Here is a 26,935-nt window from a genome sequence, read left to right as displayed (position 1 = left end):
ATTGGATTGAAGTGTTTAAGATCCTGAATGATCTTGACAAGGTGGATGTGAGAAAGGAGAGTCCTCCTGTGTGTCAGTCTGAAATAGGGGGCAGTGTTTAAAATGCAGGGTAGCGCTTTGAGGACAGAGATGAGGAGAGTGAGTGCTCTGAGAGGGTCATGTGACTTTGGACCTTCCCATCTCAGAAGATGGTGAGGGTAGGGTCACCGAATAGTTTTAAGATAGAAGTTGATAGATTCGTGTTTGGCAGATAATCAAGGGTTATCATGGGATAGGTGGAAACAAACAGCATTAGAAACAAACAGATCAGTCCTGATCTTGTGAATGGTGGAGCAGTATCAAGGGACCATGTGATGTGTGTCCTTTTTGAATGTTCATGCATTAGTTCAGCCTGCACATTTACTTAGTACAGCACACCAAAGAGTGATATTTAGTAAATGTTGAACTGATCAGAGACTGGACCAGTGAGGGCTGTATTCACTGGCATTTAGACAATGAGGGGAGATATCAAAGAAACCTATGCAACACCAACAGGACGAAATAGGGTAAATATAGGAAGGATGTTCCTGGTAATGGGGATTACAGTCTAAGGGTAAGGGACTGAAGTAAGTAGAAATTGCATCATATAGAGAATGGTGAGCCTGTGGAATTCTTGCCACAGATACCAACGGATTGAATGTTTTCAAGAAAGAGTTATGAAAAGTTCTTAGAAGTAAAGAGGTCAAAGGGTATGGGGATAAAGCAGCAACCGGGTACTGAGTTGGATGATCAGCCATGATCATATTGAATGGTGGAGTAGTCTTGAAGGGCTGAATGGCCTCATCCTGCTCCGATTTTCTCTGTTTCTACAATCTTTGTGAAAGATTGCTCAACACGTGGAATTTTGGTTTGAGGAGCAAGTGGCAGGACTTAAAACCCAGTCAATAAGGAGCTAACATCTGCAACAATCAACAGGCTAGGGATTGATCTGTAACCTCAACCAAAGTTTGCTGCAAGTTGGAACTCACTTTTAACCTTCACTACTCCATTGCTGATTTTGCCTTTTAGTGTCTTTACTGATTGTTGCCTGGAATCTGGAACGATGTTAGCATCCATCATTAACGAAGAAATAATAGCAGGACATTTGGAAAATGCAATAAGGCAGAGTTAACACAATTTTGTAAAAGAGAGATCATACTTGACAGAATATTTAGAGTTCTTTGAAGAAGTAATTAGCCAGATGGATAATTAGAAACCAGTAGACGTATTTGGATATTTAGAAGGCCTTCTTTAAGATATGATTATAAGAGGTTAGTACAGAGCATATGAGCTAATGGTGTTGTGGTGTCTTGTAAACATGGACAGAGGATTGGTTAGTTCATAGGAAGTTGTAAGTCAAGATGAATAGGTCATATTCATGTTGCCAAACTATAAATAGGAGGTTCCCAAACATTTACAATCTATACCAATGATTTGGTTGAAGGCACCAACTTTATTGTAGCTACATTTGCTCATAATGAAAAGCCAGTTCGGAAAGCAAGTTAAGAAGAGGATATAAGGAGCCTACTATGGGATATAGATGGGTTAAATGAATGAACAAAAATTTGACAAATGGAGTACAATGTGGAAAAGGGTGAGATTATCTACTTTGGCAGGTAGAATAGAAAAGCAGAATGTTTAAATGGAGAGAGCTTACAGAAATCTGTGGTACAGCAGGAGTTGGTATCCCTGGTACATTGCCTATAAAAAGTGGTTATGCAGATACAGCAGGAAGGGAAATTGTATCAGGGTCTTTATTGGCAGTGGAATGGAGTGTAAAAGCAAGGAAGAGTTGCTACAGTTGTACAGGAGCTCACTGAAATCATATCTGGATTACTCTACAGCTTTGGTTTTCTTGCTTAAGGAAAGATGTTTGTTTGTAAAATACAGCACAGAAGAGGCCCTTTGGCTCAGCGACTCTGTACCACTGACACTATACCACATCTACACTCATCCCACTTTCCCACACTGGTCCCATAGTCTTAAATATTAAGACGTTTGAAGTGTTCATCCAAGGATTTTTTAAAGTTGTGAGGTTACCTGTCTCAACTACATCCCAGGCAATACTTTCTAGACCGTCACCACCATCTGAGTGAAAACCATTTCCTCAAATCCTCTCCTACCTATTACTTTAAAATCACACCCTTTTGTTAGTGACACTTCAATGAAGTGGAACAGCTGCTTTCTATCCACTCTGTCCATACCCCTCATAATATTTTACACCTGCCTCAGTTTCCCCCTCAGCTTTCTGTATTCCAAAGAAAATAACCCGACCTTATCCAGCCTCTCTTCATCGCTAACCTGCTCCACCCTAGGCAACATTCCGGTGCACCCCTTTCAGTATAATCACATCCTCCCTATACAGCAGAGACCAGAACTACACACAGTACTCCAACCAAAATCCTGTACAGCTCCAACATAGCCTCCCTGCTCTTATAATCTATAGCTCGCCAGATAAAGGCAGGTGTCCTGAATGCCTCCTCAACTATCCAATTTGCCCCGCCACATTTAGCAATTTGTGTACAAGCACCCCAATATCCCTCTGAGCTTCCTTGGTTCCTGCCATTCACTGTGTACTCCTTTCCTGACCCTTCAATAACGTGGAAGGTTGTGAATTTACTCAAAAAAAAACCAGAAGCATATGTAAGGCTTAGGAAGGTAAAATCCGACAGGGCCCATGTGAAATATAAGGAGAAGAGGAAAGAACTCAAGCATGGAATTAGGAGAGCAACAACAGGCCATGAAACGACCCTGGCAAGTCGGGTTAAAGACAATCGCAAAGTATTCTATACATACATTAAAACAAGAGGATAACTATGGAGAAGCTAGGACCACTTAAGGATAAAGGAGGAAGCTTGTGCTTGGAGGCAGAGAGGATGGGCAAGATCCTAAGTGAGTACTTTATGTTAGTATTCACCCGGGGAAGGATATGGAGGATAGTGATATTTGTGTGGACATTCTGAGATCAAGAAAGTGGTGTTGGGTCTCTTCAAGAGCATTAAGGTGGATAAGTCCCCTGGGCCCGATGATATCTATCCCAGGTTCTTGAGAGGTGCAGGAGAAGAGATTTCTGGGGCCTTGACCTAGATCTGTGTGTCCTCATTAGCCACTGGAGATGCCTGGAGAACTGGCAAGGAACTCATGTTGCTCCTCTGTTCAAGAAGGGAAATAGGGACAATCCAGGAAACTCTTGACTGATGAGTCTCACATCGGTGTTTGGGAAGCTATTGGAGAGAATTCTTGGGGATAGGATTTATATGCATTTGGAAAATTAGGGACAGTTAGCAAGGCTTTGTGCAGGGCAGATTGTGTATTACTAACTTGATTACCTTTTCAAGATGGTGACAAAGGTGATTGGTGAGGGTAGAGCAGTGGACGTCATCTACATCAGTTTTAGTGAGGCTTTGAAAAAGACCCTCATGGTAAGCCCATCCAGAAGATTTAGATGCATGAGACCCACATTGATTTGGACACATGGATTCAGGTGGGGCTTGCCCATAGAAGGCAGAGTCTAGTGGTGGAAGGGTGTTTGTCAGGCTGGAGGTCAGTGACTAGTGGTGTGCCACAGGGATCCATACTGGGACCTCTGGATATTGTTGGGAGGGACGACTTACCAGGGATATGCAGTGAGGCTCAGATCTCTGGCACAAAGCCCGTCCCTGTTGCACAGAAGGGAAGGAGGGAAAGGAGGAGAGTGTTAGTCATTGGGGACTCAATAGTTAGAGGCTCAGATAGAAGATTTGCAGGGAACATACGAGACTCGTGGTTGGTGTGTTGCCTCCCAGGTGCCAGGGTCCGTGATGTCTCGGATCGTATCTTTGGGGTCCTGAAGGGAGAGGGTGACCAGCCTCAAGTCATTGTCCACGTAGGTACCAACGACACTGGTGGAAAGAGGGATAGGGATGTAAGGCAGGATTTCAGGGAGCTCGGGTGGAAGCTGAGAGCTAGTACAAACAGAGTTGTTATCTCTGGATTGTTACCCATGCCACGTGATAGCAAGGCAAGGAATGGGGAGAGATATCAGCTGAACACGTGGCTGCAGGGATGGTACAGGAGGGAGGGTTTCAGGTTCTTGGATAATTGGGGCTCATTCTGGGGAAGGTGGGACCTCTACAAACAGGACGGTCTTCACGTGAACCAGAGGGGTATCCTGGGTGGGAAATTTGCTGGTGCTATTCGAGTGGGTTTAAACTAGCTCAGCAGGGGTTGGGAACCTGAGATGCAGTTGCAGTGCACAGGAGGATGACAGCAGGGAGGACAGGGACAGGATTTCAGGGTCACAGGAATGTGCTGGCAGACAGCAGGCTGGTTTGAAGTGTATCTACTTCAATGCCAGAAGTATCCAAAATAAGGTAGGTGAGTTTGCAGCATGGATAGGTACCTGGGACTTCGATGTTGTGGCTATTTCGGAGACATGGATAGAGTAGGGTGAGGAGAGGATGTTGCAGGGTCCAGGGTTTAGATCTTTCATTAAGAACAGGGAAGGCGGTAAAAGAGGGGGATGTGTGGCCTTGTTAGTCAAGGACAGTATAACAATGGCTGAAAGAACTTTTGATGAGGACTCGTCTACTGAGGTAGTGTGGGCTGAGGTTAGAAACAGGAGAGGAGAGGTCACATTGCTTGGAGTTTTTTATAGGCCTCCGCAGAGTTCCAGGGAGGTAGAAGAGAGGATTAGCGAAATTATTCTAGGTAGGAGTGAAAGGAACAGGGTGGTCATTATGGGGTCTTTAACTTCCCCAATATTGACTGGAAATGATATAACTCTAGTATGTCAGATGGATCAGTTTTTGTCCAATGTCTGCAGGAGGGCTTCCTGACATATTATGTTGACGGGCCGACAAGAGGTGAGGCCACTCTGGATCTGGTGCTTGGTAATGAACCAGGCCAGGTGTTTGATTTAGTGATAGTGAGCACTTTGGAGAGAGTGGCCATAATTCAGTTACGTTTAGTTTAGCGATGGAAAGGGATAGGTACATGCCACAGATCAAGAGCTACCAATGGGGCAAGGGCAATTATAATTATAATGCGATTAGGCAAGAATTAGGAAGCATAGAATGAAGTAGCAAAATGCGGGGGAAGCAGACAATAGAAATGTGGAGCTGGTTTAAGGAACAGATATTGCGTGTCCTTGATTGGTATGTCCCTGTCAGGCAGGGAAGAAGTGATAAGGTAAGGGAACCGTGGTTTACGACAGAAATTGGATCTCTTGTTAAGCGGAAGAAGGAGGCTTAGGTGTTGATGAGGCAAGATGGTTCAGATGAGGCGATGGAGAGTTACAGATCAGCTAGGAAGGAATTAAAGAGAGAGTTAAGAAGAGCAAAGAGGGGACATGAGCAGTTTTTAGCAATAGAATAAAGGAGAACCCTAAAGCTGTCTATAGGTATGTGAGGAATAAAAGGATGACTAGGGTAGGAATAGGGCCAGTCAAAGACAGAAGTGGGAAGTTGAGTACGGACCCTGTGGAGAGCGGAGGTGGTAAATGAACATTTCTCATCAGTTTTCACTCAGGAAAAGGAGAGTATTACAGAGGAGAAGAAAGAGATATGAGATATTAGACTAGAAGGGATGGAGGTTAGTTACGAAGAGGTGTTATCAGTATTAGAAGGAATGAAAGTAGACAAGTCCCCTGGGCCAGATGGGATTTATCCGAGGATTCTCTGGGAAGCTAGGGAGGAGATAGCAGAGCCTTTGGCTTTGATCTTTTAGTCGTCATTGTCCACAGGTTTGGTACCAGAGGACTGGAGGATTGCAAATGTTGTGCCTTTGTTCAAGAAGGGGAGCAGAGATGACCTGGTAATTATAGACCAGTGAGTCTTACTTCTGTTGTAGGAAAGGTTTTGGACAGGATTATAAGAGATAAGATTTATAATCATCTAGCAAGCAACAATTTGATTTCAGATAGTCAACATGGCTTCGTCAAGAGCAGGTCGTGTCTCACAAACCTCATTGAGTTTTTTGAGAAGGAGACCAAGCATGTAGATGTGGGTAGGGCAGGTCTCGTGGTAGACATGGACTTGCGTAAAGTCTTCGAAAAGGTTCCACATGGTAGGCTGTTGGAGAAAATGCAGAGGCATGGGATTGAAGGTGATTTAACAGTTTGGATTAGAAACTGACTTTCTGAAAGAAGGCAGCGAGTGGAGGTTGATGGAAAATATTCAGCCTGGAGTCCGATTACTAGTGGTGTGCCACAAGGATCTGTTTTGGGACCACTGCTGTTTGTCATTTTTATAAATGACTTAGACGCAGGCATAGGTGGATGGATTAGTAAATTTGCAGATGACACTAAAGTCAGTGGAGTAGTATACAGTGTGGAAGAATGTTACAGGTTTAAGGGGGACTTGGAAAAAACTGCAGAATTGGGCTAAGAGGTGGCAAATGGAGTTCAATGCAGCTAAATGTGAGGTGATGCACTTTGGGAAGAATAATAGGAAGGCAGAATGGTCAATGGAAAGATTCTTGGTAGTGTGGATGTGCAGAGGGATCTTGGAGTCCATGTACATAGATCCCTGAAAGTTGCTACCCAGGCGGATATTGCTGTTAAGAAGGCATACGGTGTGTTAGGTTTCATTCGTAGAGGAGAAAGTGAGGTCTGCAGATGCTGGAGATCAAAGTTGAAACTTTATTGCTGGAACAGCACAGCAGGTCAGGCAGCATCCAGGGAACAGGAGATTCGACGTTTCGGGCACAGGCCTTGCTGTGCTGTTCCAGCAATAAAGTTTCAACTTCATTCGTAGAGGAATTGAGTTCTGGAGCTGCAATATCATGCTGCAACTGTACAAAACGCTGGTGCGGCCACACTTGGAATATTGTGTACAGTTCTGATAGCCATATTTCGGGAAGGATGTGGAAGCATTGGAAAAGGTGCAGAGGAGATTTACCAGGATGTTGTCTGGTCTGGAGGGAAGGTCTTATGAGGAAAGGCTGAGAGACTTGAACCTGTTCTCATTGGAAAGAAGAAGGCTAAGGGGGGATTTAATAGAGATGGAAATGTGTTGCTGGAAAAGCGCAGCAGGTCAGGCAGCATCTAGGGAACAGGAGAATCGACGTTTCGGGCATTAGCCCTTCTTCAGGAATGAGGAAAGTTGGTCCAGCAGGCTAAGATAGGGAGGAGGGACTTGGGGGAGGGGCGTCGGAAATGTGATAGGTGGAAAGAGGTCAAGGTAAGGGTGATAGGTCAGACTGGGGTGGGGGCGGAGAGGTCGGGAAGAAGATTGCAGGTTAGGAAGGCGGTGCTGAATTTGATGGATTTGACTGAGACAGGCTGGGGGGAGGGGAAATGAGGAAACTGGTGAAATCCGAGTTCATCCCTTGTGGTTGGAGGGTTCCTAGCCGGAAGATGAGGCGTTCTTCCTCCAACCGTCGTTTCGCTGTGGTCTGACGATGGAGGAGTCCAAAGACCTGCATATCCTTGGTGGAGTGGGAGGGGGAATTGAAATGTTGAGCTACAGGGTGGTTGGGTTGGTTGGTCCCAGAGGTGTTCTCTGAAACGCTCCGCAAGTAGGCGGCCTGTCTCCCCAATATAGAGGAGGCCACATCGGGTGCAAAGGATGCAATAGATGATATGTGTGGAGGTACAGGTGAATCTGTGGCGGATATGGAAGTTTCCTTTGGGGCCTTGGAGGGAGGTGAGGGGGGAGGTGTGGGCGCAAGTCTTGCACCTCCTGCGGTTGCAGGGGAAGGTGCCGGGAGTGGAGGTTGGGTTGGTAGGGGGTGTGGATCTGACGAGGGAGTCACGGAGGGAGTGGTCTTTACGGAATGCTGATAGGGGAGGGGAGGGAAATATATCCTTGGTGGTGGGGTCCATTTGGAGGTGGCGGAAATGACGGCGGATGATGCGCTGTACATGGAGGTTAGTGGGGTTCTGTCCTGGTGGAGGTTGGAGGGGCGGGGTTCAAGGGCGGAGGATCGGGAAGTGGAAGAGATGCGGTGGAGGGCATCGTCGACCACGTCGGGGGGGAAATTGCGGTCCTTGAAGAAGGAGGCCATCTGGGATGTGCGTTTTTGGAACTGGTCCTCCTGGGAGCAGATGCGGCGGAGTCGAAGGAATTGGGAGAATGTGATGGCGTTTTTACAGGGGGCAGGATGGGAGGAGGTGTAGTCCAGGTAGCTGTGGGAGTCGGTCGGTTTGTAGTAGATGTCCGTGTTGATATGGTCGCCTGAGATAGAAATAGAAAGGTCGAGGAAGGGGAGGGAGGAATCTGAGACTGTCCAGGTGAATTTGAGGTCGGGGTGGAAGGTGTTGGTGAAGTGGATGAACTGTTCAACCTCCTCGTGGGAGCACGAGGCGGCGCCGATACAGTCATCGATGTAGCGGAGGAAAAGGTGGGGGGTGGGGCCAGTGTAGTTGCGGAAGATGGATTGTTCCACATATCCTACAAAGAGGCAGGCATAGCTTCCTTACGTTTGGAGGAAGTGGGAGGATTGGAAAGAGAAGTTGTTCAGGGTGAGGACCAGTTCAGTCAGTCGAAGGAGGGTGTCAGTGGAAGGGTACTGGTCGGTACGGCGGGAAAGAAAGAAGCGGAGGGCTTTGAGTCCTTCGTGATGGGGGATGGAGGTGTACAGGGACTGGATGTCCATGGTGAAGATAAGGCGTTGGGGACCGGGGAAGCGAAAATCATGGAGCAGGTGGAGGGCGTGGGTGGTGTCCCGAACGTAGGTGGGGAGTTCTTGGACTAAGGGGGACAGGACGGTATTAAATTGGGGATTTAATAGAGACATACAAGATGATCAGAGGATTAGATAGGATGGATAGTGAGAGTCTTTTTCTAGGATGATGTCATTAGCTTGTACAAGAGGGCATAGCTACAAATTGAGGGGTGATAGGTTTAAGACAGATGTCAGAGGCAGGTTCTTTATGCAGAGAGTGGTAAGGGCGTGGAATGCCCTACCTGCCAATGTAATCAACTCAGCCACATTAGGGAGATTTAAACAATCCTTAGGTAAGCACATGGATAATGATGGGATAGTGTAGGGGGTCGACTTGAGAATAGTTCACAGGTCGGTGCAACATCGAGGGCCGAAGAGCCTGTTCTGCACTGTGTTATTCTATGTCCTATCACTCTATGATGGCACGGTGGCTCAGTGGTTAGCACTGGTGCCTCACAGCACCAGGCTCCCAGGTTCGATTCCAGCCTCGGGTGACTGTCTGCGTGGAGTTTGCACATTCTCCCCATGTCTGTGTGGGTTGCTTCTGGGTGCTCTGGTTTCCTCCCACAGTCCAAAGATGTGCAGGTTAGGTAGACTGGCCAGGCTGAATTGCCCACAGTGTAAGGTGCATTAATCAGAGGGAAATGGGTCTGGGTGGGTTTCTCTTCGGAGGGTCAGTGTGGACTGGTTGGGCCGAAGGGCCTGTTTCCACACTGTCAGGAATCTAATCTACATCACAAACCAGCCATCCAGCCAATTGAGCTAGCTGTCCCCCACAATCCCTATGCTACACCAACCTCTCGTCACACAAACAGACTTCCAACTTGTCTTGTTGCCCAAGATCCCATGTTCTTTTACCTTTTCAGTCTCTCAAATTGGACCTTGACAATGGCTTTGTTGATAGCCATATAAACTACATCAACTGCACTACCCTCATCTACACACCTCGCCACCTCCTCAAATAATCCAACCTGATTTGTCAGGCCTGGCCTTGAGTTGGAAGAAGTTCAGAGAAGGTTCACTTGGCCAATTCCTGGAATCAAGTGGTTGTGCTAGGAGGAAGGGTTGAGCATGTTGGGCCTGTACCTATTGGAGTTTAGAACAAACAGAGTTGATCATGTACTGAAACATACAAGAGTCAGAAGGAGCTTGACAGAGAGAATGTTGAAAGGATTTTTCTCCTTGTGGGTGATTCTAGAAAAATAAGGCTCAGACTGAGATGTGGCAGAATTATGTTGTCTAAGGAAAAGAGGAAGGGTCACTCGACTTAAGTGTTAACTCTAATTTCTCTCCACAGATTCTGCCAGATGTGCTGAGCTTTTCCAGCAATTTCTGTTTTTGTTTCTTGTTTTCTGTAAGGATTATTAGACTTTGGAATTCTCTTCCACAATGAGCAGAAGCTGGGTTGTTGAATATATTCAAAGCTGAATTAGACAAGATTTCCGATTGAGAAGGGAATCACAGATTGTAGGAAAAGGCAGGAAAATCCAGTTAAGGCCATAATCTCATCAGTGATGACCTTAGTGAATGGTAAAATAGGGTTAAGGAGCCAAATAGCCTTCTCCTATTTCTGATCTTCTATTCTTAGTCTTAAGATGTTCCTCTGTCTGTTTTCTGTTTTAACCACTTCCTTTGATTGATTTCTAGGTGTTTGTTGCAGCTGTTCTCCAGGATCCTGAACTGGGACTAATGCCTGCAGCATCCCCTGCACATCAGACCTATGGGACCATGGAAAATCGTGCTGATGAGACCAAATCTGAGGACTCTGGCCGAATACAAAGCTCGGAAACAGATTCTGAGAGACAGCAGCATGAGCCAACTGCTGGATCATTGATGGACAGTGAGATCCAGTACCACTAGGAGATCCTGGGATAGCCGTACAATCTCAGATATAACTGAGCAATGTTTCTCTCTCTGGAGGCTCTCAATTTTAACCCCACAGATAACCTGCCGATTGTGGAGGCAAAAAAGAGTATGGAGCTTTTGAGAAGAGGTTGGTTGGGGCCAAATGTCAGATTGCTTTGTTTTATAACTGCGTGTGATAACCTGGTTACTCTCGGCCACATTGCTATCAGCATGTCCCAGTGAATGCTGCATGTTTCTGAGTGCCTAGACAGTATTGTGTGATGCACCAGATCTGCCTGTACATGGGAGCTGGAACGTTGCTGGAACATGATTCCATCAAAAGATGCCACATTACATAGAAAACTGTATGGCTCTTCTCAATGACCAAATGCTAATAAGGCCTGGCATCCTGTGATCTTATTCAGTTACATGTATGTGTGTGTATATATGTAGTTACTACTTTAATCTGTATAGTTTCAGACCAATTGTCTTTTGTTTTGTTACTGGCTATTTTGTTGATTTAAATTTAGCAAGTGATAAGTGGTGTTTCTCTTCTTAATCCATCCCCAATGCTCTGTGTGTTTATTTGACATTTCACTTCCTGACAAATTCTGTCCTCTTCCTCGCTGTGTTTCTCCTTCTCTTCCTAACTTTTACTAATTCCTGTTAAAGTCTGCATTTCCCATACATCCATGCATTCCTGTCATCTTCAATTCCTGCATTTACATTTTTAGTTCTGCTTGTTTTCCTGCATTCCTATTTTTCCCAGCATTCATTATTATCTTTCCTTGTGCACATTTATAGCTCTTCACACGGAGTGTAACTGGGAAAGGCGGGGAAGACTTGGTCAGACAGATGTGAAATATAAGCAGACATGTGGGGTTGAAAGTGGACACATTTCATTGAGATGTAAGGGTCTATAATTTGACAATACAACAAAGTGATTACCAACGTTTGAGACATTTTTCGACATGGGTCACTAATTTACATGGAAGCAAGGTGGAAAGTAGAGATTTATGCATTCAGGCAATTTAAACAGTGTAGTCAATGAGAAGCAATCTGTGTAAATCCCCAGTCATTGCATTAGGAACACTAAAACAGGACGAAGCCATTTAGACCCAGACTCCATTCCAATATTTAGCGAGATCATGGCTGTGATTTAATTACAGATACTGTCTTTGGCTGCTCTACCTTTGTTCAACAAAATTAACATTCAAATAGATTGTTGGATTAAATTTGAGTTACAAACTTTACATGTTTTCTAACTTCACTTCTGATAGGTCTGGCTCTAACCTTTAGATAAAGCTCCCTAATTCTGATTCCTGCTACCTTTTACATGGTGACAGCATGGCTTCCATCATCCCATAACCTTCTAAATCCAAACAGTACAACTGAAAACACTTAATCTTTCCTTGTATTTATAACCCTCGCAATCCAGTTGTTTTTCTGGTAAATCTATGCTGCATTTCTGCAAAAACAAATATATCCTTCGTCAAGGTGTGGCAAAAAGCTCATTTGTGATTGAATCAGAGGCTTCAGTATATGTCTATGTGCTTGTATTCCAGTTCTGTAGATTATAAAGACAGTGTGCTATTAGTTTCTTCAGTTTCTTTTCTAGCTGTTAATGCTATTTTAATGACCTGTGCACTTTCTACACCAGTACCTAATTAATTGTGAATAGTTGAGACCACACTGTGGCAACATCAAGCTCATCTAGAAAGTAATCACAGCCTATATGCTGAGGATGCGTTTGCTGGAATTATGATGGCACATATTACTTTCATCAAAATTTGAGTTATGGCATTAGAAGCCAGTTCAAATAATATAATCTGCTTAAATCGGTGTGAAAAATAAAGCTCAGTACACCTGGTTCCATCACTGTAAAATTGGTGATCAGTTAGCTGGACAGTTTTTTGCAATGCAGAGTAACACCAGTCGTGTGGGTTCAATGAGAGAGCAGTCCTGTGGTATGTAAGACTACATCAACTTAAGCTTTGACTGTAAAATTAACTTGGAGAATGTAACAAGCTTGCTCAAAAAATGTTGTAAGGCTAAGTCCAGCAAGAAGGACCAGTCAGTAACTTCACTGGTGGAGAGACACCTTGGAAAAAGAAATCATGGGTAACTTTGATCTTCATGTGAATTTGGTTGGCAGATTGGCACAGGAAGCTATGAGGGAGAATTCATTGTATATTCGGGACAGTTACTAAAACAATACATTGTAGATCTAACCAGGGATCAGTCTATTTTGGATCTGTTGGTGATAAAAAGAGGGAGATTTAATAAATTAAGTCAGGGTAAACAACGACCATGAAATGATAGAATGATTGAGAGGGAAGAACCTGGGTGGGAAATAACTGTGCTAAGCTTCAATAACATTAATTAAATGGAATGTGGGCAGAAGGAGCTGGATTGGGGAAGGAGTTTAGCAGCAAGACGGTTGAGGAACAATGGCAGGCTTCTAATAAAATTGCTCATGGCTCTCTGCAAAGACATATTCCAGTGAGGAAGGAGTAGTCAAGGAACAAGATAAACCAACAACAATTAAGCAGGGAAGTTAAGGATAGCCTCAGACTGAAAGGAAAAAAAATGAGTCAAAAACTAGTGGTAAACCAGAGGATTGTGACAGTTTTAAAAACCAACAAAAGACGACCAAAAGGATTAATAGAGGGAAAAACAAACTTTGAGGTTAAAACTTGCAACCAATATAAAAACAGACAGCCAGAACTTCTTGAAATATACACAAGTAGAAAAGCCAAAGTGAACACAAATCCTTAGAGAATGAGGCTGGAAAATGATAATTGGAAACTGGGAAATTACTTTTCATCAAGACACTGTTTTGCTATTGCATTCCAAAAATATGAAATATTGAAAGCACAAAAGGAAGAAATTTGAAGAGATAACTGGGGTAGGAAGGATCTTTGATGATGTTGGCTGCCTTTCAAAGGTAGTGAGAAATGTAAACGTAGTCAGTGGATGGAGGTTGGCTTGTATGATGGGGACTGGGCTCTATTCACAATTCTCTGTAATTTCTTACGGTCCTGAGCAGAGCAGTTGCCGTGTCAAGCCGTGATGCATCCAGATAGAATGCTTTCTATGGTGCATCTATGAAAGTTGGTGAGAGTCCTGATGACCATACTGGATTTCCTTAGCCTTCTGAGGAAGAAGGGACACTGTTGTGTCTTCTTAACTAATACATCAATGCGAATAGTCCAGGACAGATTTTCGGTGATCATTACTCCGAAGAACATGACACTTTCAACCCTCTCCACCTCAGCTCCACTGGAGTAGATAGGGGTGTGTCCTCCTCCTCGCTTACTGAAGATGATGATCAGCTCTTAAGTTTGAGAGGGGCAAATATTGTAAATGGACTTCCAAAATGTTTTTGATACTGTGTCACTTAACAGACTTGCCAGAAACATTACAGTTATAGGGATACGAGCAACATAAATGTAAAGTTGGCTTCATGGTAATAAGAGAAAACAGATACAATTTGGGCTTGAAGGTTTGTAATGGAATTTCCTGCATCGGTTTTGGGATCCTTGCTTTTCCTGAAGATCTGGGCAGGGACTAACATCCAATTCAAAACTTGGGAATCATTTTAAACTATCAGGAAAGTAGTGCAGGAATACTGAAGGACATTGATAAGTTGGTGAACAGGGCAGGTAGGTGGCAGTTGAGGCTTAATGTTGAAGAGCATGAAGAGATTTTGGTCCAAAGAAATAGGAGATTACAGTATAATGTCACTCTTTAGAGTGTGCAGAAACAGAAAGATGTCATGAAAAGCATCAGGGCAGTAGGGAGAGGAGTGAATAAAATTTAGTTTTCTAGGTTTTATTAATAGTGGCAGAGAATACAGGTGCATGATGTGCTGTACTTATAACAGATATTGGTGTCAGAACTTAACAGGAAGAGTGTCCCAATAATCATGCCCCACAAGCTGTCTTAAAGTATAAAATCCCAATCAGACTAAAATGACCAAAGTATTCAGGAGCCCTAGCAAAACTTGAATCAATGGGCTTGAATCAGGGGGCTAACTCTCCTGTGGTTGGAGTCATACCCAACACACAGGAGGATGGTCATGGTTGTTGGAGGTTATTCATCTCATCTCCATGACATCTCTTCAGGAGTTTCTCAGGGTAGTGCCCTAGGCCCAACCATCTTCAGCTGCTTCATCAATGACCTTCCCTCCATCATAAGGTCAGAAATGAGGATGTTTGCTGATGATTGCACAACATTCAGCACCATTCGTGACTCCTCACACGCTGAAGCAGTCCATGTTCAAATGCAGCAAGATCAATACAATATCCAGACTTGGGCTGACAGGTGGCAAGTAACATTCGTGTCACGTAAATGGAAGGCTATGATCGTCACCAATAAGAGACAATCTAAACACCACCCCTTGACATTCAATAGTGTTACCATCACTGAATCCCCCACTATCAACATCTTGAGAGTTATCATTTATCAGAAACTCTACTGGACTCACCACATAAATGCAGTGGCTACAAGAGCAGGTCCGAGATTAGGAATACTGCGACGAGTTACTCACCTCCTGACTCCCCAAAGCCTGTCCACCATCTACAAGGTACATGGCAGGAGTGTGATGAAATACTTGCCTAGATGAGTGCAGTCTCAACAACACTCAAGAAGCTTGATTGGCACCACATCCACAAACATCCACTCCCTCCACCACCAATGCTCAGTAGCAGCAGTGTGTACTATCCAAAAGATACACTGCAGAAATTCACCAAAGATCCTCAGACAGCACCTTCCAAACCCATGACCACTTCCATCTAGAAGGACAAGGGCAGCAGAAATATAGGAACACCACCGCCTTCAAGTTCCCGTCCAAGTCACTCATCATCCTTGGAAATATGTCACTGTTCCTTCACCGTCGGTGGTTCAAAACCCTGAAATTCCTTCCCTAAGGGCATTGTGGGTCAACCCACAGCAGGTGGACTGCAGTGGTTCAAGAAAGCAGCTCACCCCCACATTCTAAGGGCAACTAGGGATGGGCAATAAATGCTGGCCAGCCAGTGATGCCCACACCCCACAGAATGAATAAATAAAAAAGCTTAATTCACACAAAGTTGCTTCAACAACAAAAAAATACTTTATTATGACAAGCTATCTTATTTTCATTGGTCTTGCTAAAAGGAAAGAATTTATAATTTTTGCAATTTAAACTACATAAGACCATAAGAACTAGGAGTGAAGTAAGGCCCTTTGGCCCATCTGCCATTCAATCATGGCTGATGGGCATTTCCACGTCACTTACCCGCACTCTCCCCATATTCCTTAATTCCTTGCGAAATTAAGAATTTATCAATCTCTGCCCTGAAGACATTTAACGTCCCGGCCTCCACTGTGCTCCATGGCAGTGAATTCCTCTGGCTGAAGAAATGTCTCATTTCCGTTCTAAATTGACCCCCAACTAATTCTGAGGCAGTGCCCACGGGTCCTAGTCTCCCCGCCGGACAGAAACAATTTCCCAGCATCCACCTTTTCTCAGCCAGGCATTATCTTGTAAGTTTCTATTAAATCTCCCCTCAACCTTCTGAACTCTTAACAAATACAATCCCAGGGTCCTCAGCTGTTCATCATATGTTAGGCCTTCCATTCCAGGGATCATCCGTGTGAATCTCCGCTGGACACACTCCAGTGCCAGTATGTCCTTCCTGAGGTGTGGGGCCCAAAACTGGACACAGTACTCCAAATGGGGCCTAACCAGAGCTTTATAAAGTCTTAGTAGCACCTCACTACTTTACATTCCAGTGTAACCGACAGTGTAACAAACAGCCTTTTGTATCCCTTCAAAGCCATAAACACACACACACACACACACACAATCATGATAAACAGAAAACACATGTATAATAGAGTCATAGAGACGTACAGCACAGAAAGCTCTTCAGTCCATGCGATCACCCAACTATTCTAATTCCATTTTCCAGCATTTGCCTCATAGTCTTGTATGCCTTGGCATCACAAGTGCATATCTAAATATACAATAGTGGTGGAAGAATATGGACAGAGTAAACAAAATACTTAAGATTAAAATCCAAACCAGAGGTGAGGTTATTTTTCTCCAAGAGCTTTTCATCTTTACAAACACAAGACACTGTTGCCTGTAGCAGAGTGATTGATCAGGTGAACTGGAATCCTGCAGGAACTCTCTCTTTGCTTGGTTTATCTCTACAGAAAGAGACAAAGTGGTAGATGCTTCCGAGCTGCATGCTTTGATATTTCTTACATTGTGCTGCTCTTGGCATTTACAGTTTTAATACTCTGCAGCTCAACTGACTGGAGGCTGTTGTCAGGCAGAATTTGTTAACTGCAGATTCTCCCTCTTACTGCTTCTAAAAAGCAACACTGTATTGCAGAGCTCAACAATTTATTTAACACTTGATTTTTCAAGTTGCAAAACTTACCTGGCATTCAGTTTGTAAACAGCACAATCTTCTTTCCGTTTATAGCCCAAAGGTATGTGATTTCAGATGGGTTTGATCTGAGCTGGAGCAGCGGGTGCAGTTCTGAGTCCTACACATTAGGAAGGATGTGAATACAGAGGATAAAGTGAAGAGGTGGTTTATAGAACATAGAAAAGCACAGCACATAACAGGCCCTTTGACCCACGATGTTGTGCCGAGGATTAATCCTAATCTAAACTAAAATAACCTAACCTATGCACCCCTCAATTCACTGCTGTCCATGTGCATGTCCAGCAGTTGCTTAACTGTCCCTAATGACTCTGCTTCCACACCATTGCTGACAATGTGTTCCATGCGCTCACAACTCGCTGCGTAAAGAACCTACTTCGGACGTCTCCTCTATACCTTCCTCCGAATATCTTAAAACTATGACCCCTCATGCCAGTCAATCTTGCCCTGGAGAAAAGTCTCTGGCTATTACTCTAGCCATGCCTCTCATTACCTCGATCAGGTCTCCTTTCTTCCTCCTTCTCTCCAGAGTGAAAAGCCCAAGCTCAGTCAATCTCTCTTCGTAAGGCAAGCCCTCCAGTCCAGGCAGCATCCTGGTAAACCTTCTTTGCACCCTCTCCAAAGCCTCTGTATCTCTCCTATAGTAGGGCGACCAGAACTGAACAGAGCTGAAAATGTGTTGCTGGAACAGCACAGCAGGTCAGGCAGCATCCAGGGAACAGGAGAATCGACGTTTCGGGCATAAGCTCTTCTTCAAGAACTGAACACAATATTCCAAGTGTAGTCTCACCAGGGACTTGTAGAGCTGCAGCAGAATCTCGCTGCTCTTAAACTCTATCCCCCTGTTAATGAAAACCAAAACACCATCTGCTTTCTTAACAACCCTATCCACTTGGGTTTGAGGGATCTATGCACTTGAACACCAAGATCCCTCTGTTCCTTCACACTGCCAAGAATCCTGTCTTTAATCCTACATTCAGCATTCGAGTTCGGCCTTCCAAAATGCATCACTTCACATTTATCCAGGTTGAACTCCATCTGCCATTTCTCAGCCCAGCTCTGCATCCTGTCCATGTCGCGCTGCAGCCTGCAGTAGTCCTCTATACTATCGACGACACCTCCAACCTTTGTGTCATCTGCAAATTTACTAACCCACCCCTCAACCTCCTCATCCAAGTCATTTATAAAAACTACAGAGAGTAAAGGCCCAAGAACAGAGCCCTGCGGACCCCACTCAACACTGACCTCCAGGCAGAATACTTTCCATCTACAACCACTCTCTGCCTTCTGTCAGCCAGCCAATTCTGAATCTAGATAGCCAAATCTCCTTGTATCCCATACTTCCTGACTTTATGAATGAGCCTATCATGGGGAACCCTATCAAATGCCTTGCTGAAATCCATATACACCACATCCACTGCTCGACCTTTGTCAACCTGTCTTGTCACCTCCTCAAAGAACTCAATAAGATTTGTGAGGCATGACCTGCCCCTCACAAAGCCATGCTGCTTTTAATCACACTATACTTTTCCAAATAGTCATAAATTCCATCCTTCAGAATTCTTTCCAAAATCTTGCTGACTACAGATGCAAGACTGTCAAAATGATTTACAAAAATGATTTCAGAGATGAAATACCAGCTATGAAGTTAGATTGGAGAGGTTAGGACAGCTTTCCTTGGAGTGGAAAAAGTTAAGAGAATATTTGATTGATATTACCAAAATCTCAAAGGGTCTCGAAAGGGAGAAACTGTTCCTTTAGGATCGTGAGGAAGTGTGCACAGATTCAAATTGATTTGCAAAAGAAGTAAATGTGATGAGAGGAAAAACCTTTTTCAAACAGAAAGTCATTTAGTAACAGAAGTGTAGAACAGGAAGGTTCAACTGAAGTATTCAAAAGGACATTGCATGTTTATTGAAATGACAACAATATTCAGGGTTATGGGGAAAATAAATCAGGAGAATGGCACCAAGTCCTAAAGATCATGCTGAGAAAGCTGGTGCAGCTACGTTAAGCTGATCAGCCTCCTTCTGCATCATAACAATTCTATGATTCCAAAAGTTATTCTCTTTTCAATTAATAATCCAAGTAATTATAATAAAACATGTTTACAAAACATTACAGCGAGTAGTCCCTCTGGGCAGAGATTGTTTTGAGTTAACCTGATGTAGAAATATGGTAAAAACAATGACTGCTGACGCTGGAAACCAGATTTTGGATTAGTGGTGCTGGAAGAGCACAGCAGTTCAGGCAGCATCCAAGGAACAGCGAAATCGACGTTCGGGCAACTTTTGCCCAAAACGTCGATTTCGCTGCTCCTTGGATGCTGCCTGAACTGATGTAAAAATATATCTACCGAATGTGAAAATCGGCTCCAGCCAGGAGACTAAAAACTCAGACGAAAATAGATGTCATGTATAAGATGGGAGTTTGCTGTCTGACGTACCAGATGGCAGATTGCAAGGATACCAGATGATGAAACAACCAACTCAAGCCACCAAATCAAAATAACAAGCTCCAGAAGTTGCTGATAAAACTGGGTGTAAAAGTAATAAGATAAACCAAACAGATTTTTAATATGTCTTTCAGTCGTGTTGTGTGAAGTTATTGTGACCTATATAATGGGTTTATCCAAGTATAAATTAGTCTTTGGCCTTTGAGATTGATATTACCTTAAATCAGAGCTATTGCTAATGTCCAGGGAAATAATCTCCACTGCCTTTTAACCTCAATTATTACTTGCACTAATAATGCTAAATATTTTTGTGTATCTCAATGCTGCAAGTTGTTATGAGATTAATAAACAATTGTAATTGTGACTTCTGGTCTGACTTTCAAATAATTAATCCAATTTGTCAAATCCTACAGGAAGAATGGTGATATAATCCGAATGGATTGATACAGAACGATTTGACATCAAGCATTATGGGTGGCACAGCACCAGGGACCCAGGTTCACTTCCACCTCAGGTGACTGTGTGGAGTCTGCACATTCGCCCCAGGTCCGCATGGGTTGCTGCTGGGTGCTCCAGTTTCCTCTCCCTGTCCAAACTGTGGAGGTTAGGGGGATTAGCCATGGTTAATGCAGAGTTATGGGAATAGGTTGGGGGAGTAGATATGATGCTCTTCGGAGAAATGGCTAATCCCTGCACTGCAGTGATTTTATGATTTCCCACAAAGCCCTAGAACTAGTCGGGTCGGTGTGGACTTGTTGGGCCGAAGGGCCTGTTTCCACACTGTAATGTAATCTAATCTAAAAATCTAAAAACTAGGATTCAATTGAGGAAAACGTTACTACTGTACTTAAGATATTTCTGAGGGATTGCCCAGTGAAGCTATATCCGTGGAACTCAGAAATAAGGGGACGATTCCCTTGATGGAATTGTAGTATACATCACTCATCTATTTGCTCCTGAATTTCCTGCTAAATCAATATGTAGAGAGATCTCAACTTTGTACAAGAATAATTGGTAGGGAATTTTAACTTTCCAAACATAGACTGGGACTGCCATAGCGTTAAGGACTTTGTTAAATATGTAGATGCACTTACTAGAGAAGGAGCAAAACGTGACCTTCTCTTGGGAAATAAGGCAGGGCAAATGATGAAAGTGTTATTGGGGGGTGCACTTTGTGACTAGTAATCAGAATTCTATTAGTTTTAAAATAGTGATAGAAAAGGACAGGCCTTGTATAAAAGTTAAAGTTGCTAATTGGAATAAGGCAAATGTTGACAGTGAGACAGGAACTTGCAAGAATTGATTGGAGGTAAGGGGACAATGGCACATGGGAGGCTTTAAAAGTGAGATAATCTCTCTGAATTGTTGTTATGTTCTTGTTAGAGTGAAGGGTAAGGCTGTTAAGAGTAGGGAACAATGAGCAATGAGTAGAGAAATTGAGAGGAGTTACAGGGAGGTAGTCACACCTCAGGTAAAAACAAAGAGGTAGATGGGTTACTGTCAGGGGACAGAAAGGGAACTGGCAGGCAGTGCAGGGTTCCCTGCGGCCGTTCACCTCAATAACAAGTATACAGCTTTGGATACTATGAATTATAGTATTTCCAGTCAATATTTGGCAAGTTGAAGTCCCCCATAACAACTACCCTGTTTCTGGGGGGGGGTGAAAGGAGAAATGACTTTCCAAGGCTTAGCAACAGGGCACAGGTCTCTGGCACAGTCTGTCCCTGTTGCTCAGAAGGGAAGGGGGATGAGGAGCAGCGCATTAGTCATTGCGGATTCCATATTAGGGGAACAGATAGGAGGTTCTGTGGGAATGAGAGAGACTCACGGTTGGTGCGTTATCTCTCAGGTGCCAGGGTTCGTGATGTCTTTGATTGTGCTTTTGGGATCCGCGAGGGGGAGGGTGAATAGTCCCAAACTGTGGTCCACATTAGCACCAACAACATAGGAAGGAAGAGAGATGGGGATTTAAAGCAGAAATTCAGGGAGCTAGAGTGGAAACTTAGAGCTAGAACGATCAGACTTGTTATCTCTGGTTTGTTGCCCGTGCCACATGCTAGTGAGGCGAGGAATAGGGAGAGGGAGGAGTTGAACATGTTGCCACAGGGATGGTGCAGGAGAGTGGGTTTTGGATTCTTGGATAATTGGGGATCTTTCTGGGGTAGGTGGTACCTCTACAAACAGTATGGTCTTCACCTGAACCAGAGGGATACCAACATCCTTGGGGGAAATTTGCTAATGCTCTTCGGGTGAGTTAAAATTAATTCAGCAGGGGGATGGGAATCGAAATTGTAGTTCGAGGAGACGGGAGGATGAGAGCAGTGAAATCAGAACTAAGACTGCAAGATCACAAAAGCCACCGGCAGGCAAGAAGTTGGTTTGAAATATGTCTACTTCAACGCCAGGAGCATCCGGAATAAGGTAGGCGAACATTTCAGCATGGGTTGGAACCTGGGACTTCAACGTTGTGGCCATTTCAGAGATATGGGTAGAGCAGGGACAGGAATGGTCATTGCAGGTTTGGGATTTAGATGTTTCAGTAAAAACAGAGAAAATGGTAAAAGAGGGAGAGGTGTGGCATTGCTCGTCAAGGACAGTATTACAGTTGCAGAAAGGATGTTTAAGAACTCCTCTATTGAGGTAGTATGGGCAGAAAGTAGAAACTGGAAAGGAGAGTTACCTGTTGGAGTTTTATATAGGCCTCCAAATAGTTCCAGAGATGTAGAGGAAATAATAGCAAAGATGATTCTCGATAGGAACAAGAGTAACAGAGTAGTTATTATGAAGGACTTTAACTTTCCAAATATTGACTGGGAATACTATAGTTCAAGTACTTCAGTTTTTGTCCAATGCGTGCAGGAGGGTTTCCTGACACAATATGTAGACAAGCCAACAAGGGGCGAGGCCATATTGGATTTGGTACTGGGTAATGAACCCAGCCAGCTGTTAGACTTGGAGGTAGGTGAGCACTCTGGCGATAGTGACCACAATTCGGTTATGTTTACTTTAGCGATGGAAAGGGATAGGTATATACCGCAGGGCGAGAGTTATAGCTGGGGGAAAGACAATTACAATGTGATTAGGCAAGATTTAGGATGCATCGGATAAGGAAGGAACCTGTAGGGGATGGGCACAATTAAAATGTGGAGCTTATTCAAAGACCAGTTACTGCGGGTCCTTGGTAAGTATGTTAGACTTGTATGTCAGGCAGGGAAGAAGTGGTGATCGAGGGAGCTGTGGTTTACTAAAGAGACTGAATCTGTCAAGAGGAAGGTGGCTTATGTTAGGATGAGATGTGATGGCTCAGTTAGGGCACTTGAGAGTTGGATGTTAGTCAGTAAAGAGAGAGCTAAGAAGAGCCAGGAGGGGTCATGAGAAGTCATCGGTGGATAGGATCAAGGAAAACCCTAAGGTTTTCTATTGCTATATCAGGAATAAAAGAATGACTAAGAGTAAGATTAGGGCCAATCAAGCATAGTAGTGGGAAGTTGAGATAGGGGAAGTTCTAAATGAATACCTTTTGTCAGTATTCACATTAGAAAAGACAATGTGGTCGAGGAGAATACTGAGATACAGGCTACTAGACTAGAAGGGATTGAGGTTCATATGGAGGTGGTGTTAGCAATTCTGGAAAGTGTAAAAATAGATAAGTCCCCAGGGCTGGATAGAATTTATCCTAGGATTCTCTGGGAAGCCACAGAGGAGAATGCCGAGACTTTGACTTTGATCTTTATGTTGTCATTGTCTACAGGATTAGTGCCAGAAGACTGGAGGGTAGCAACTATTGTTCCCTTGTTCAAAAAGGGGAGTAGAGACAATCTCGGTACTTATAGACCAATGAGCCTTACTTCGGTTATGGGTAAAGGGTTGGAAAGGATTGTAAGAAATAGGATTTATAATCAGAGATGAATAAGTTGATTAGGGATTGTCAACATGGTTTTGTGAAGGGTAGATCATGCCTCACAAACCTGACTAAATTCTTTGAGAAGGTGACCAAACACATGGATGAGGGTAAAGCGATTGATGTGGAGTGTATGGATTTCAGTAAGGTGTTTGATAAGGTTCCCCACGGTCGGCTATTGCACAAAATACAGAGGCATGGGATTGAAGGTGATTTAGCAGTATGGATCAGAAGTTGGCTAGCTGAAAGAAAACAGAGGGTGGTGGTTAATGGGAAATGTTCATCCTGGAGTTCAGTTTACTAGTAGTTTACCATAAGGATCTGTTTTGGAGCCACTGCTGCTTGTCATTTTTATAAATGACCTGGATGAGGGCGTAGAAGGATGGGTTGGTAAATTTGTGGATGACACTAAGGTAGGCAGAGTTGTGGATAGTGCGGAAGGATGTTGTAGGTTACAGAGGGACACAGATAAGCTGCAGAGCTGGAATGAGAGGTGGCAAATGGAGTTTAATGTGGAAAAGCATGAGGTAATTCACTTTGGAAGGAGTAACAGGAATGCAGACTACTGGACTAATGGAAAGATTCTTGGCAGCGTAGATGAGCAGAGAGATCTCGGTGTCCATATACATAGATCCCTGAAAGTTGCCACCCAGGTTGATAGGGTTGTTAAGAAGGCATACGGTAGAGAGACTGAGTTTCGGAACCATGAGATTATGCTGAAGCTGTACAAAACTCTGGTGCGACCACATTTGGTGTATTGCGTACAATTCTGGTCACTGCATTATAGGAAAGATGTGGAAGCTTTGGAAAGGGTTCAGAGGAGATTTACTAGGACATTGCCTGTTATGAAGGGAAGGTCTTAGGAGGAAAGGTTGAGGGATTTGAGGGTGTTTTCGTTAGAGAGATGAAGGTTGAGATTTGAGACATATAAGATAATCAGAGGATTATGTAGGACAGTGAGAGCCTTTTCCCTCGGATGGTGATGGCTAGCACAAGGGGACAGGACTTTAAATTGAGGGGTGATAGATACAGGGCAGATGTCAGAGGTAGTTTCTTTACTCAGAGTAGTAGGGGCGTTGAACGCACCACCTGCAACTGATTAGATTACATTACAGTGTGGAAACAGGCCCTTCGGCCCAACAAGTCCACACCGACCCGCCGAAGCGAAACCCACCCATACCCCTACATTTACCCCTTACCTAACACTACGGGCAATTTAGCATGGCCAATTCACCTGACCCTGCACATCTTTTGGACTGTGGGAGGAAACCGGAGCACCCGGAGGAAACCCACGCAGACACGGGGAGAACATGCAAACTCCACACAGTCAGTCGCCTGAGGCGGGAATTGAACCCGGGTCTCAGGCGCTGTGAGGCAGCAGTGCTAACCACTGTGCCACCGTGCCGCCCATAACTGTAGTAGACTGTCCAACTTTAAGGGCATTTAAATGGTCATTGGATAGGTATATGGATGAGAATGGAATAGTGTAGGTTAGATGGGCTTTAGATTGGTTCCACAGGTCAGCACAACATCGAGGGCCAAAGAGTCTGTCCTGCGCTGCAATTTTCTATGTTCTAAGGATGTTGCCAGAGTTGGAGGGTTTGAGCTACGGGGAGAAACTGAATAGGCTGGGGCTGTTTTCCCGCGAGTGTCGGAATCTGAGGTGTTGCCTTATAGAGGTCATGGACAGGGTAAATAAACAAGGTCTTTTTCCAGGGTCGGGGAACCCAAAACTAAAGGTCATTTAAGGTGAGAGGGGCAAGACTTAAAAGGGACCTAAGGACTAATGTTTTTACGCAGACGGCGTTGTGTGTAATGGAATAATCTGCTTCAGGAAGTGGCAGAGGCTGGTACAGTTACAACATTTGAAAGACATTTGGTTAGATACATGAATATTAAAGGTTTTAAGTGGATATGGGCCAAACCATGCCAACTGGGACTAGTTTACTTTTGGATTATGGTCAGCCTGGCTGAGTCAGACTGAAGGATGGATTTCTGTGCTGTATGACTCAATGACACTTCTCCCAGATACTGCAGCCTCATGCTTAGCGGTGTGTCTGGTGCTCTAGAGGCTGTCAGCAGTTCATACTTGGAGAGGGCCTGTGGCTTTATGGTGTAGTTACTGTCAGAATGAATTTGTTTTTGTAGAAATTCACCAAAGATCCTTAGATCGCAACTTCCAAACCCACAACTATCATCTCAAAGGATGGGCTAGCAGATACATGGGAGCACCACCCTCTACAAGCTCCCTTCCAAGCCAGACATCATTCTGACTTGGAAACATATGACCATAACTTAAGTGCTGCTGGATCAACATCTTGGAACTCATCCCACGAGGGCATTGTGGGTCTACCGATAGTACCACCATCTCAAGGGGAACTTGGGATCGCCATTAAATGCTGGGCCCAGCCAGCAATTCCACGTCCCATAAATGAATAAAAAAATTCAAGTTAATTTTATTACACAATGTGTGTGCCTTTTTCAGAACTGGATTCAAAACATTAACTCTGCTTTCTCTCCACAGATGCTTCCAGACCGGCTGAGTATTTCCAGCAACTTCTGTTTTTATTTCCAATTACCAGCATCCACAGTTCTTTATTTTTTTGCTGAATTACACATAATCCCATCAATTGAAAGTTTGTCTGCACAGTTCCACAATAGGCAGTTTGGATATGGTTCTGAAGTTCCCTACAGGCAATTCTGTAGAAGGCAGTATGTTTCAGGGAATTACGAAGTTCAGAAACAGTGGTTAGTAAACAGACTAAACCTTAGATGGTGAGATTCAAATCAAAATTTGCCACTTGCATGCAGAAGTTCAACATCTACATCAAGGCTGGAGCACCTTCTGGATAGTTCCAGGTTAAAGGTAAAATATTTTGAATAAAGCATTCTGCTTTATTAACTGAATACTACAAACATCAATTCCAAGCTGACAACAGTAAGTGAATCCATCATTTTGAAGGCTACAAAAGAGCTTATTAAAAGCTTAAGGCAAAGGTAGGAGTCTTGTCCTCAGTTGATTGAAATCTTGGTCCAACCTTATGCCAGCGATAAACAATAGCTGCCATTCTCCATTTCTGATCTCTGGTAACACTTAGAATTCCCAGGATTCCAGCCATTTTAATCCTGCCATTGGACTGTGAGGATCCTGAGCAAGTGGGCCGACCATCCCATAGGACAGGGGGTGGAACAAGTAGAAACTGAAATATACAAAAAAAAAGATTTGTGTACTTTCAACCATGGGGAGAACATCTTGTTGCTGGGTTTACAGACTCTGCACTGGTTAAAATGAGACACAGGATGATGTTTAGCGGAAGCAAGAAGACATGCAGTTTCGAAAGGAAGGATGAGTAATAAATAAACAGAGGCAGAAGGCAGTTATTGAGCCAAACTGTCACAGCTACAACAGCAGAGGTTGGCCATTTGGCCCAGAGTCCATGTTGGTCTCGACAGTGCTATCCAATCATTTCACTCCCTGTTCTTTGCAATCCTGTAAGTTTATTTCCCTGGAGAACCCATCCAATCTCTATTTGGAATCACTTAATTTCCACAAACCGTCATGAGCATCAAATTCCAGTTCACTATCACACTACTTTACCATACCCCACCCCTGCCCATACCCGTTTG

The 26,935-nt window shown here is 43.9% G+C and overlaps 2 protein-coding genes across 10 annotated transcripts in view; one reads left to right on the top strand and one right to left on the bottom strand.

The window, feature by feature from the left end:
• The window catches only part of tmem63c (transmembrane protein 63C), a 310,233-nt gene extending 294,770 nt beyond the window's left edge, over positions 1–15,463 (top strand). For 4 of the 5 annotated variants that reach the window (XM_043701473.2, XM_087989521.1, XM_043701470.2 and 1 more), the window contains one exon: positions 10,312–15,463. In XM_043701473.2, the coding sequence (XP_043557408.1) occupies positions 10,312–10,524 (213 nt within the window). In that variant the 3' untranslated portion in view covers positions 10,525–15,463. The remainder of the gene's footprint in view (positions 1–10,311) is intronic. The other variant, XR_015757812.1, reaches the window with a different exon arrangement.
• A 143-nt stretch (positions 15,464–15,606) lies between these two features.
• The window catches only part of pomt2 (protein-O-mannosyltransferase 2), a 228,748-nt gene continuing 217,419 nt past the window's right edge, over positions 15,607–26,935 (bottom strand). For 3 of the 5 annotated variants that reach the window (XR_015757815.1, XM_043701478.2, XM_043701475.2), the window contains one exon: positions 18,844–26,508. Coding sequence is in view for 4 of the 5 variants with exons in the window: in XM_043701475.2 (XP_043557410.2) it covers positions 26,403–26,508 (106 nt within the window). In the remaining variant the exon portion in view is untranslated. Of the gene's footprint in view, positions 17,053–18,843; positions 26,509–26,935 lie in introns of those variants that run through there. The other 2 variants (XM_043701477.2, XM_043701476.2) reach the window with 2 other exon arrangements.

Source organism: Chiloscyllium plagiosum, unplaced genomic scaffold (genome assembly GCF_037043375.1).
Source record: "Chiloscyllium plagiosum isolate Xiang-an unplaced genomic scaffold, Cpla_swu_hap1 HiC_scaffold_8, whole genome shotgun sequence".
NCBI lineage: Eukaryota > Metazoa > Chordata > Chondrichthyes > Orectolobiformes > Hemiscylliidae > Chiloscyllium > Chiloscyllium plagiosum.
The sequence above is the reverse complement of the archived record's forward strand: the minus strand, read 5'-3'. Positions and strand labels throughout refer to the sequence as shown.